General features: G+C 47.0%; 2 protein-coding genes across 2 annotated transcripts in view; one reads left to right on the top strand and one right to left on the bottom strand.

The window, feature by feature from the left end:
* The first annotated feature begins 360 nt into the window (after positions 1-360).
* On the top strand, positions 361-8,634 carry TMEM39A (transmembrane protein 39A). Its single transcript, XM_009879904.1, is given in 9 exon segments — positions 361-473; positions 2,047-2,269; positions 3,697-3,780; positions 5,232-5,374; positions 5,842-6,166; positions 6,168-6,191; positions 7,013-7,200; positions 7,719-7,839; positions 8,398-8,634. Coding segments are annotated over 9 exon segments (1,455 nt in total). The 3' UTR covers positions 8,632-8,634.
* Positions 8,635-11,335: 2,701 nt separating this feature from the next.
* The window catches only part of LOC104281895 (fatty acid amide hydrolase-like), a 16,527-nt gene continuing 15,754 nt past the window's right edge, over positions 11,336-12,108 (bottom strand). Inside the window, exons 19-20 of the mRNA XM_009879951.1 lie at positions 12,023-12,108; positions 11,336-11,446 (exon numbers count right to left, since the gene is read on the bottom strand). Coding sequence (XP_009878253.1) covers positions 11,336-11,446; positions 12,023-12,108 — 197 coding nt within the window. The remainder of the gene's footprint in view (positions 11,447-12,022) is intronic.

Here is a 12,108-nt window from a genome sequence, read left to right as displayed (position 1 = left end):
TGGCTCGTTCCAGCCAACAGGAAGTGCTTGTAGTCGCTGATGGCTAATTTAAGCAGCTGCTTTTTAAAGACACAGTGTCAGTGGTGCCTGTTCTGTGTATGCAAGCAGATGCTGATCTGGTGCTGTTGCAATGGCGCAGTGTTTTAGGATGGTGATGGGTGTCCCATGGGGCTCTGCACGTATGAGAGTGGCTTCCTTTTGCATGAACTCAGCTGGCTGGGGTGTGAACTAGGTGACCAGCAGTTTGCAGCTTAAGTGATGTTTTTGCCTCCTTTGCAGACCTGGGAAGGTTTTGGGATCGTTGTCTGGGTCTCGGGGCACAGCCTGCCGGAGGCACTGGAAGTGGATTGGTTCCTGGTCATGCCCGGTGGAAGGAGGGGACCCAGCCGGCAGCAGCTAAGCCGTACAGCTTTGCCTTCTCTCCAGACACTGGTTGGCGGGAGCTGTGGAAACGGTACTGGTTTGAGAAACAGGTGAGGAAAAAGGTAGGGTTGTTGAGAACACCTGTGGCTAGGGTAGTGCTAAAAGCTAGGAGCCTTGATCCACTCTGAACTCTGTGTAGGAGTGTGGCTTCACGGTTAAAGCAAGAAACTGGGAGATGGGAACCTCAAGCCCTTTACTGTGCCATTAGGAGATGGCCCATCCAACAGGGAACGTGCTCTGCGTGACAAATCTCTTCCAGCTTCTCTTCTCAGCTTTGCTATGGCACACATTTCCCTTTGCGGCCTCTCTCTTGACTTCATGCATTAAAATCAGCCTTGTGGGGAGGATTGTGGAAGTGATTTCTGCCACCCATCACCACTCACCATGGTCACAATGGCCAGGGGTAGAAATCCCACAGTACTCGGTCTGTCTTTCTTTCCTTTCTTTCCTTTTGTGTGTAGATTATGAGTCCTCTTCTCTCTTTCTCACTTGCCTGCGATACCACAGGGAGTTAGTGTGACATATCAGAGCTCAGCTGTGAGCCCCCCTCCTATGTGATAGAAAGGCAGGGCAGGAGGATTCCTATATTCTGTTCTAGCCCTGATGGCTGCAGATGAAACCAGTTCTTAGAGTTGGCAAAGCTCATCTCCATTTTCTGGGGAAGTTGGGGGCTGAAAAAGGAACACACAGTGACATTTAGATCTCCACGTTTGGTCCAGAGACTTAAAAGGGCCCGGTGTTACTTCCGTCCATACTGAAGTTGTCAGACTAGAGAAACTATCTGCTGCGTGTTGAGGCCCTGATCTGCTTGGTATAGGTTCATCCTTAGAGCATAGAGATCCAGGCCATTTAGCTTTGGCCTTTAAAGACTTCTCTGGCTGGGACAGATGGATGGATGGCAGTCTTGGATTCTTAAAGAACAAGTGAGTGCATTGAGACCATGTAGTCAGCGCCTCAAAGTCCTGGGGGAGCATCGCTTATCCTGGTTTCAGTCAGATGCAGCATAGTTTATGTCTGAACTTCCTCCGTCAGTTTAGTCTGCCAGAGCTTTTAGTTGTCCGAGCCTCCTCTGAAGGCTAGGAAAGAGGGAAGTGTGAGAACAGTTGAGAGGTCAGCCTCTAGGAAGCGGCTGAACTCCTCCATTCCGTTTTAGTTACCTCTCTTTTCAAGAGAGGAGCTGTTAGCAGAAAGACCATGGGCACTGCAGTACTGGAGAAGGAGGCTGGCTGATACTGTAATGTCCTAGGGATGGGTGGAAGAAGCTAACATTAAGCACTTGGTCTGGCGGGGAGTCCAAACTGATTTTTGCTTGGAGTTGTTTCCTCACTCTGTACCTCTGTTACTCCATCTACAAGTTTACTGAAATATTGTTGGGCATGTCATAGCACCTCTGGCAGACCAATCTGTTGTCTAGAGAAAATGCTGGATAAGGGTTTTGTCTGAGCTAAGAAGATGATGAAGCACACCACCAGTCTTGCGCCAGAAGTATGAATGCAAGATTTCTGCCATCGCTCCTCTAGCAATGCTCAGTGCCAAATTCATGACCCCAAGCACTGCCTGTCATGGAAAGTGGTAGAGATGATATAGAATGTTTATAAAGTGAGTGATGTATGTTTGCTTCAGGAATGGTAGTGCCATCAGCCTCTCTGCGCCTCCAATCACAGCGTTGATTACTCCAGAGCCTGTGCGTCACTGCCGGATCCCTGAACTGCCATTGGATGGGAGCCTTCTCTTTGAATTCCTGTTCTTCATCTACCTACTGGTAGCCCTCTTCATTCAGTACATCAACATCTACAAGACTGTCTGGTGGTACCCATACAATCACCCTGCTTCCTGCACCTCACTGGTGAGTTCCCCAGCAAGTGCCATCACTCATCCTTTTTCATTACACAGCTTCTTTTCATGCTTCTTCAGTCCAGGAATCACCAAGCATTTGACATTAAGTGGGTGAAGGGGAGTTCACATGCACCCCCATCAGTCAGGGCCATGTCATCCCCCATTTTACAGGGGAGAAAATACATGGAAGGTGAAAGAGAGGTGTCAGCAGGACTCCTTCAGTGGAAATTTCTTGCGGATACTCACGTGGACTAGCTAGCCCCTAGCGTTTGGAATGGAGCTGAGACTCCAGGAGCCTGCTTTCTCCTGCTGTGAGTGCCCCTTCCCAGTGGAAACAACAGAGCCTGAGAGAAGGGAGATGATGCAAGTTTTCATTAGGATCTCACAGCAGGTCAGCAGCAGAGGAGTTGGAGAGGGGCTCAGATCCTCAGCGTATGTAAACTTCCCGGTCTCCTCAGTTTCAGTCTTCTTCCTGGCCCAATAAGCTGCACAACCTGGCAGTGACCTGTACCAGAGTCAGCAAACCTCATCTGAGTGAAGCTAGCTGCTGAAGTGCTCCTTCAGTTTATGTTGTGTCCTTGCTGCTTGGAAGCATGAGGTGGTTCCCTAGTTAACTATACCGACAGGTGGTGCTGGTGTTCCAGTTATCCAGCTATTAGTTTCAAGTTCACCTGTGTGATGCTGGACACAGCTTGCTTTGAAGAAAAAGCAATTCTGTTTTGGGCTCCCTACCTGAAGGGATTTAATGGTCATTTGTTTGTTCCCATCATAAGTCAAGCATTCTTTTTTTACCCAAAATGTCCTTAAGTCCCAAACGGCAGTATTCAGCGTCTGCTAACTGTTCTAACCAGAACACATTTGACAGCTTCGCTAAAAAATTGTAAGGAGTCCAAGAGCTGTATCTAAATTGATGCAGCCAGAGCCAACATTAAACTTCTAATACAGATCTATGGCCCATGAAGATGACATTTCTCAGATCAACTTGATTATCAGAGACCACTGCTTGCTACAGACCATTTCTGAGACCAAGAGCTAAAGTGAGCTGGTGTGCTCATTCTGTACTCCATTTTGGCTGCCCTTGCCCTGATTGCTCAGTGGCTTTTCCTGGGAGAACTTTCAAGCTGTTCTTCATAGTAGGGTCCTGGTCCTAGATGTCCCCTTGACCCCGAACATGCCTGCCTGAAGGGTGGGTTTGTTCTGTTTTCAGTGGAAATTTCTCCATGGGAAGGAACCTCCGTGTGGGGAAGATCTTGCTTCTGGAGACGTTCCTGTGTTACTGATGTTTATCCCTTGTCCCTCATCCCTAATAGAGAGATTTAGGGAATGCTTACATGAGCTCCTAGTGCACTCACAGCAGCCAGCTTTCCAGTCCCACCCCAGCTGGGTGGTTTCAGAGTCCTTTCTCCTGGTGAAGACTCTTTCTCTTTCCTCCTTCAGAATTTTCACCTCATTGACTACCACCTGGCGGCATTCATCACAGTGATGCTGGCACGGAGGCTGGTGTGGGCCCTCATCTCTGAGGTAATGTCCCCACTGTTCCCTCACCTGTCTGTAGTACTGATTTCAGAACATGACCACCCATGGTCTGAGAAAGTTCTGTGAGTTTGATGGCTGGAGGGTTTCTTCCCCCAGAACAAGTCTGGGTGTGAAGGACTAAGATTTTGCGGATGCCCTTCTTGCCTCGGAGCTTTTCTCCTTGAGCACATTCATTCTTCTGCAGTACTGGGTAGCTCTGTTGCCTTTTGCAGCTATGAGGAGATGAAATGGTCCCTCTTGCTGCTTTATCCCTGCAGGTGCAATACTGTACCTCACTATTTCGTGCCAGCAAAGTGGCTGAGAGAATTGGAAGAAGGATGAATAGTGATTTTAGCCAAGACTGGAAGAATGAACAGGAGATTAGAAGGGAAAGGTCAGAAGAAGGATGTCTGAGTACGCTAAAATGAAATAGGAATAGCTGGCAGAACTGCTTTTCCAGTCCTGGTTACTCAGTAACTCTGAGGGTCTGGTCATGTCAGCTCAGATTTTGAGACCCTCTCTGTGTTTGTGAGAGCAAAACCAGGCCAAATACATGTTTGAGAAGGGTTATTTTGAGGAAAATGGAAGTTCTTTCCACTGAAATCGTTAATACAACTCCAGACTAAGCAACTAAGGAATAAGTTTAAAAATAAATAAGTAAAATAAAAGAACCTTTATGTCCTGTTGAATAGGTGAACAGAGAAGATGGGATCTCAGAAGTTCTCTTTTCATCTCTGATTCCTGCCATTTTCATGTTCCCATCCTCCGTAAAACCTCCCATAGACTGAAATTTCTGCATTGAAACCTTCCATGCAAGTTCTTGCGCATCCCATCTATTGGTTCTAATCCCTAAGAATCTTTTCATAGTTCGATTTGCCTTTTCCCATTTGGAGATCAGAACAAGCTTTTTTGCTGTCCTTTTGAAGGTGGTGCCTCCTCACTAGACTGCAGCCTGTACAACCAGTAGAAATGGAAATCTAGTGGGAGTCTAGTTTTGAGATTACCAAGGTGCACCATCTTCTCTTCCCTCAGCTGAAAACTGCGACATTGCAGTTCTTTAGGAAAATTAATGCTGAGACCTGATTCTTCTAAAGGAAAGAGCAAGAGGAAATGTGTTTCAGGCTGTCCTGGACTATCATCAGAGGACTAGGGAATTTGAGCAAAAATATTTTCTACTTTGTAGCTCTGATTTATTTTTAAGTGCCCTATTTCAGTAATGCCCTACAACTTGCGCTTATTTGAATCTTTTGGATTCTACCAAACATGAAAAAAAATCAAAGCAGTTCACATTTGTAAGGAGGAGTCAGTCTCCTACTTCTGGGAGGAAGAGGGCAGCCATCCCTCTTACAGTGCCTCCTGGCACCCCTCTCCCTGCTCCTCTTCTAGAGGCACCCCCCTGTGCTCCTGCTCTAGCACGCGTGTTACAGGGTTGTTGACTGTTTCTCCTCCGTTTGCAGGCATCTCAAGTGGGTGCAACATCAGTGATTCACTACATGGTGCGCCTGGTGCTGCTCACCCTCTGTGGATGGGTGCTCTGCTGGACTTTGGTCAACCTCTTCCGCAGCCATTCCGTTCTCAACCTTCTCTTCCTGGGCTACCCGTGAGTGACACCACCTTGTACCTTCAGGGTAGGGGGACCATAGGCACTCGGGGGTGGCACGAGCCACCATGGGAAGCAGAGCTGTTGGCTGTAATCTGTCTCCTCATCTTATGAGTAAAGGGGAAGTAGGAATGGCTGGGGGATGATACAAGGAGGTGGTGCTGAGCTGATGAAGCAAATTGCCTCAGTATGCTGTTTGCACGAGGGGCCTTTACTGCGACTGGAGACTGAGCCATTTGGATCACTGGTTCCACAAATGGGATTTAAAGAAGCTTCTCTGCACAGTTGTTGAAGCCACAGCCTCTAGCCTTTTGTGGAGGAGAAGAGTTGGCCACCAGCTTTTGGAGTGAGGGTTCCTGTGTAGTGTCCTTCTCATAAGGGCCAACAGCTGTTGAGAAGGTGGCTTCTGCTTCATGTTGACGTAGCCATCATTTCAGCCCTCTTTTTCTTTCTTTCTTTCCCTGCAGGTTTGGTGTCTATGTTCCTCTGTGCTGCTTCCACCAGGATAGCAGAGCACAGCCTCTACCTGCAGACTGTGGTTACTTGGTACAGGACCAGATGGTGGATGATGGGTCTTCAGCTGTCAGCAGCCTGGTCAAACCCAAAGATTTCCTCTCGCTTCTGTGGGAATCCCTGAGAGAACAGTTCAATAATCCTACGTCTATCCCCACCCACAGCTGCCCCCTCTCCCCAGATCTCATCCGCAATGAGGTGGAGTGCCTAAAAGCAGATTTCAACCGCAGGATCAAGGAAGTTCTCTTCAACTCTCTCTTCAGTGCCTACTATGTGGCCCCCCCTGCCACTTTGTTTTGTGAAGGTAGCTATTGACTGGCTCTCTCTGTGCCCCTGCCCGCCGTCTCCTTCTGAATGTTGTGTGAATTGCTGCCAGGCCAGATTCCTGGTTAATTCCCCTTTTCTCTGTCTCCCCTTTGGCAGCCCGGATAGCGGAGCATGGCTGCATCCGGAGTGCACTAGTACTGCTCCTGGTTGGCGGATAGGTATTGCCATAAATGTGATGCACCTCTAGTCCCATCACCCCACTTACTAACTCCCCTTCTCCCACCCCCTGTCCTAGGCAGATGGATAACTGTGTTCTTCCTAGGAAAGGGAACCTGTTGTTACCTGTCTCAGATCCAACGTCCTGGGTTTCAAGTGCTTGGATCAGAGGCTTTGGTGTTCAGCCTGTTGGAAAACAGAGCCAACTAGGATGCTTGGCAAGCTAAATCCAAGAACCTCTTGTCAGTGTGGGGGTTGTATTTTTTAATCTGTCTTTTTTCTAACTTGGACAAGCTCCAGTTGGTGTAGTGAAATGGGCAGGGCTTCACAATCCATGTAGCAGTCGTGGTGCAATTGGTGCTCCTGGGGCGGTTCTGTGGCAAGCAAACCCCCTTGTTATTTGCTGCTGGAGGAGGAGATGCACCAGCTGCAGCATCATCCCCCTGCCCCTTCTCCTTCAGGTCAAGGAGAAGAGAATCTTGAGTGTTTCCTAAGCTGTAACCCTCTGAAATCACTGGTCCAAAAGCGCATGCCTGTAATGTGTGGTGTGGGTCTGCTGGATGCACATGCAGTTATGTCCCTTGTCATTCCCTCCTCTGTTTTGTGACAGTGGTGCCAAGTTCTTGTCTGGTTTCTTTGCAGAGCACCCAGTACTATGACATGCGCTGGTCCTGTGAACATCTCATCATGGTGTGGATCAATGCCTTTGTCATGCTCACCACTCAACTGCTGCCTCCCAAGTACTGTGACCTGCTCCACAGATCAGCTGCCCACCTTGGCAAGTGGCAGAAACTAGAACATGGTTCCTACAGCAATGCTCCTCAGCATATGTGAGTGTGGGGATGAGGAGGGGTTGGCATGCCCAGCAAGGGGCTGAGAAGACATTCTAGTAGATGAGCAAGTATCAGTAACGCTTATTTACCAAGGAAGCTTCCCCATTTACCATAAAGCCAGGGGTCACAGGTGCAGCTCTGCTGGTCTTTCTGTTCCCTAGAAATAGAAACATCTGCTCTAGAGAGCTGTGAGCTCCTGCGGTCACTGCTGGTTCCTTCCCAGAAGCAAATGCTGAGGTTTTCTCGGCTGCTGGAGTAGCTTGTGCAGGGGCAAGGGGTGGCCCCCTCCGATGCAGGGGGCTAGGTTCTTGCACTGTGAGCCATTTGTTCACATTACTCAGTTGGAGTCCGTCTGGTGGGCTTGTCATCACCTCTCTGTGCTTTTCCAGTGGGAGCTAGGATACATCCTTGTGGCAGAGGCTTTGGTGTTTTTCAAGATGCAGTCCATTACTCTGAACCCATGTTCAGGGAGCTGGGAGCACAGATGCTCATGCTCTGGCATTCTTTCCCCACAGCTGGTCAGAAAACACAATATGGCCACAAGGAGTTCTGGTGCGACGTAGCCGATGCCTCTATAAAGCAGTTGGGCCTTACAACGTAGCAGTGCCTTCAGATGTGTCCCATGCCCGCTTCTATGCAAGTATCTCTTCTCTTACTTGACGTGTTATGGTTGTGGGAGGGAGGAGAGGCTCAAACCTAGCAGCAGCAGAGCAGATCGTGCAGAACAGGGTTCAGTGCTGTGCAACAGCCTGTTGCTGCTAAACAAAATACCTGTTCTCAGCAGAGGGGCTTTCCCGTTGCAGTACTACAGTGATGTCTGGGCAAGAAGGAAGTCACAGCTGCCTTGTCAGTGCTTTCTCACCATGGTGACACAGCTCTCCCATCAGGCAGTGGCATATTCTTTAGAGGGTTCTAGTTAACATCTTCCAGGGAAATGGGAAAGTATGTCAGCTGGCCAATAGGTTATCTCACTCATCATCCCCTTCTTGAGTAAAATGACATTTCTACACGCCTTGTTTTTTATGCTGCTTTCCCTGAGTAGCAGCTAACAGTGGCTGAAGCACAAACATTTCGTCTGCCCAGCACAGTGGTCGCTAGCTCAGTGGTGCCCAACAGCGTTGTGCGCATTCCCCTCCTCGCTTTAACACTGAAACAAATTATAGAAATCTGTCCTTTTTAACCCTTTCCCTGCAGTTCCTTTTCCACCGTCCATTACGGCTGCTCAACCTGCTGATCCTCATCGAAGGCAGTGTGGTCTGCTACCAGCTCTACTCACTGCTGCGCTCAGAGAAGTGGAACCACACCCTCTCCATGGCCCTGATCCTTTTCTGCAATTATTATGTCTTATTTAAGCTCCTCCGGGACCGGATAGTATTAGGCAGGGCATACTCCTACCCACTTAACAACTATGGACTGAAGGCACACTAGGCCGGCAGAGGAAACCTCAGAAAAAAAATATTTTCGTACAGTTCTATTTTTTTCTTGCGGCGTTTATAAATATTTAAAATATTTTATATTTTGTATACTATTGTTTTTGTGGGGCGGGAAGGGAACCAGTGGCAATTAAATGTCGCTTTATAAACAAGGTGTTATTTTATATATATAAAAAAATCAGTGTGTATATACCATATATCAATACCCATACATATATCTATGTGAAGCAACAGGATTGTGCGTGTGGTCACTGTGTCTGCTTTGCTCACACAACTGCCTTGCTATTGCGCATACTGTGGGGCTAGAACTGCTGTTAATTAGGAACTGGTCTGCTGTAGAACTTGGATAAACTAACAGACAGAGGAAGAAAGGAAACACGGGGGCTTTTCACCAGTATGGGTAAAGTTTATCTTAGTAACTTCAGTACCAGGAAAGTCTTGCGTTGGAAATGTGCACTGATGTGATACCAGTTCAGTGAAAGGGAGGAGGCAGGGTGCGGAAAGACAAAGTTATTATCCGTCAGTAAAAGCTCTTGGTTCTTTCTTCTTCCCACTGTTAGCAGGATGTAAGTATTATTTTTTAAAAATAACAAACTCTAACTCCTATCTCTTCTAGTAACTTGAGGTCCCTCACTCTGCCCAGACAATGAACCAAATATTGAAATTATCGTTTTAGGATAGTGTGTCCTTTAGGAAGGGATTTGAAATAAATTGCTTCATCTAGCACAATAGTAATTGAGAATTTTAAACATCCATCTCTAGTCCCTTGAGTATTATCAGTAAATTAGGGAATATGTAGCCATTTCCTTCAAGCAGTAATGTTCCTGGAAGAAATTTAGTCTTGTCAAACATTTATCAACTCCCTTACTGGTATACAATGCATTTCAGCAGTGTTTCACTCTAAGGTACGTTGGTAGTGTTTAATAACATCATTAATAACAGAGGAAATACTTTGCTTTTAAACCATTCTTCATAAAGCTGAACTATGCTAGAATCCCGTGAAAAAATAGTTGTGGCAGTATCACAAAGAGGAACTGAAGACAGTATCAACCATATAATTAATTTAACTGTGGATGCTGGTGACAGCTGATGGTAGGAGTTGATGCTTTAACTCAGGTAATTAAGGAGGAGAGGGCAATGCAATGTTCTTCCATCCAGATGCTATCTGACTTAACTTTAGCCATTAGTAAAGTGCTGGCTCTGTTTAACGAGTGGATATGTATGGGGAACAAAAAAAAAAACCAAGCCGCACTGAGTTTGGGGAGAAACTGCAACTATTTTCTGTTCCTTCTTTCCTTGCAAGCTAAGTAAGAATATAGCAATCTTCTCTGCTTCTGTCTGGAGAACAGCTTCTCCAGCAGCCTGACCACAACCCCAGGATACCTGATGAAGTAGGCAACAGGAGATGCCTCTGAGTAATAACCCCAAACGACTCCAAAACGAACACAAATGCTTAGCTTTGGTTACTGCTAGGCCTTATCTTTCACGTGGCCCTAGTGCTGCTGCCAGGACACAGGTAATTGGGAGTTTACAGTCTGGGGCCTTTCAATGAAACACAGTACTGTGGCTTAAAGCCATGCCATGCTTTATGTAGTATAGCCTCATCTTTAATCCATCTCTTAATTCTACCTTGATTACTTCAGGAAATACATTTGCGATAAGAGGGGGCTGGCTTCTTATCAGGCTCTCTGCTGCAGATGGCTTTGTGCAACAGCTTTCTTGCGCCCAGCTTCGATTCTGGCAGCAGCTCAGTATCATTTCCTACTTCCAGTACCACACAAATGTCACCTGTTTGTAATAGCTGGCTCAGCACTCCTTAAGCAGTATTTCACAGTAGTTTCTTCCATTTGGAGACTTAAATGGTAGTAGGCTTATGCTTAAGCAACCAGTGGGAGAAAAGAGGCTCTCCAAGGCTTAGCTTGGGAAATAGCGGTGTGTAACAGAAAGCCCGAACCAGAGCTTTGGGTCACAGATTTGATGAGGGTTCATGATCTGCTTTTTCCTCCCCTTGCATGTAAGGCTGAAGGTAGGTAGAACCATTCATGCAGTGAGCACGCCCGTACTTTGTGCAGCAGTTAGACTGACCCTACACTGTTTGCAGCATAAGGGACAGAAGCACAGTGACACTTCCATAGCTATAGGCTTTCTGTTTTGCTCTGAGGGACTAAGTAAGGGGGCACAACATGCTATCTAACTGCAGGTGTGTTAAGATCCTCTTATTCCAAGGGAGCTAGGCATTATTTCTTAAGGGAAGCTGCCTTTCCCCCTCAAAATAGTACCTTTATTATATCCTGGAGCAAGAGGAGTTCTGTGAGAAGGTTTAAGGTCTGTGGATTGTACCTTTCCATGCACAGTAGTACGAACTGTCGGCATGCAGTCCTGTGGATGCAACTGTCTTCCATCCTTCCACAGGGCCCCTACACGGAAAGAAGTTGCAGAAGATAGCTGCAGCTTCCCCTGTTGGCAAAAACACAGCAAGGAGCTAGCTAGCACAGTTGGTCTCCCCAGTATAAACTGGGCCATCCAATAACAAACAGGGAGCAGAAACTATGTCTGCTCAGCATCAGTGTTCCTCCCCATTCCTCAAATGAGCCTGCTACTAAGCCTTATTCAGATGAACATTGAAAACAAGTCCGCTCTAATACTTGGTTGGGTCAGACTAGTGAAAAAGAGACTTATTCCCCATCTTGGTCACTCCGTCATGCAAGTATGTCGTAATAAATGGATGGTTTTTTGGTCTGGGAACGAAACTGCTCCAACTTCAGGCCAATCCGCAGAAGAACAGCTTCATCCCACCATTTTGCCATGACCTGGGAGAAGATGAGAAGCAGAGCGAGAAAGGAGAGGGGGGGAAAAAAAAAAAAAGGAGTATCATCACATACAGATGCTTTTGAAAGCCCTGCAAAACATAACTAATTTTTCCCCCCCAACAGCACCAAAAGGACAGATACTTTTCCCTTTTACCCCAGTAAGTATCCCAAATGCAGTGATGCCGCAAAGGCAGCTGTGTGACTTAATTACAAGACATGGACCTTTCATTTACATGAGACCCGTTTCAAGAGGGAGAAGAGCAAGGAAGGACTTAAAGACATTACAGAACTGAGAAATAAGGAAGAGAGAGAAAAGAGTAGTGACAAATAGTAGGTACTGATTCAAGTAGACAGGGAGACAGAGAAATCCATCTCCCAGGTACCTGAAAAGTCCCTCTGCCATTCAGGAGTGAGTTACTCTGACGCAAATCTCCACAACCACAAGTTAAAACTTTATTACCTGTACCTGCCAACTCCTTGAGTATGCTGTGTGGAACAGTAGGAACCTTTTTTTTTTTCAGGACAAAGCCAGTTGGGGATTTCGTGACCTGGTGTTCTCAAAGAGGCAATGCTCACCTGGAAGCTGATAGGAAGCCCAGCAGTAGAATACCCAATGGGGACCACAAGGCCTGGAATCCCAGTGAAGTTACCAAGCTGCATGA

This window comes from Charadrius vociferus, unplaced genomic scaffold, assembly GCF_000708025.1.
Source record: "Charadrius vociferus isolate BGI_N301 unplaced genomic scaffold, ASM70802v2 scaffold162, whole genome shotgun sequence".
NCBI lineage: Eukaryota > Metazoa > Chordata > Aves > Charadriiformes > Charadriidae > Charadrius > Charadrius vociferus.
Note: the sequence above shows the minus strand (reverse complement) of the source record. Positions and strands in the feature narration are given on the sequence as shown.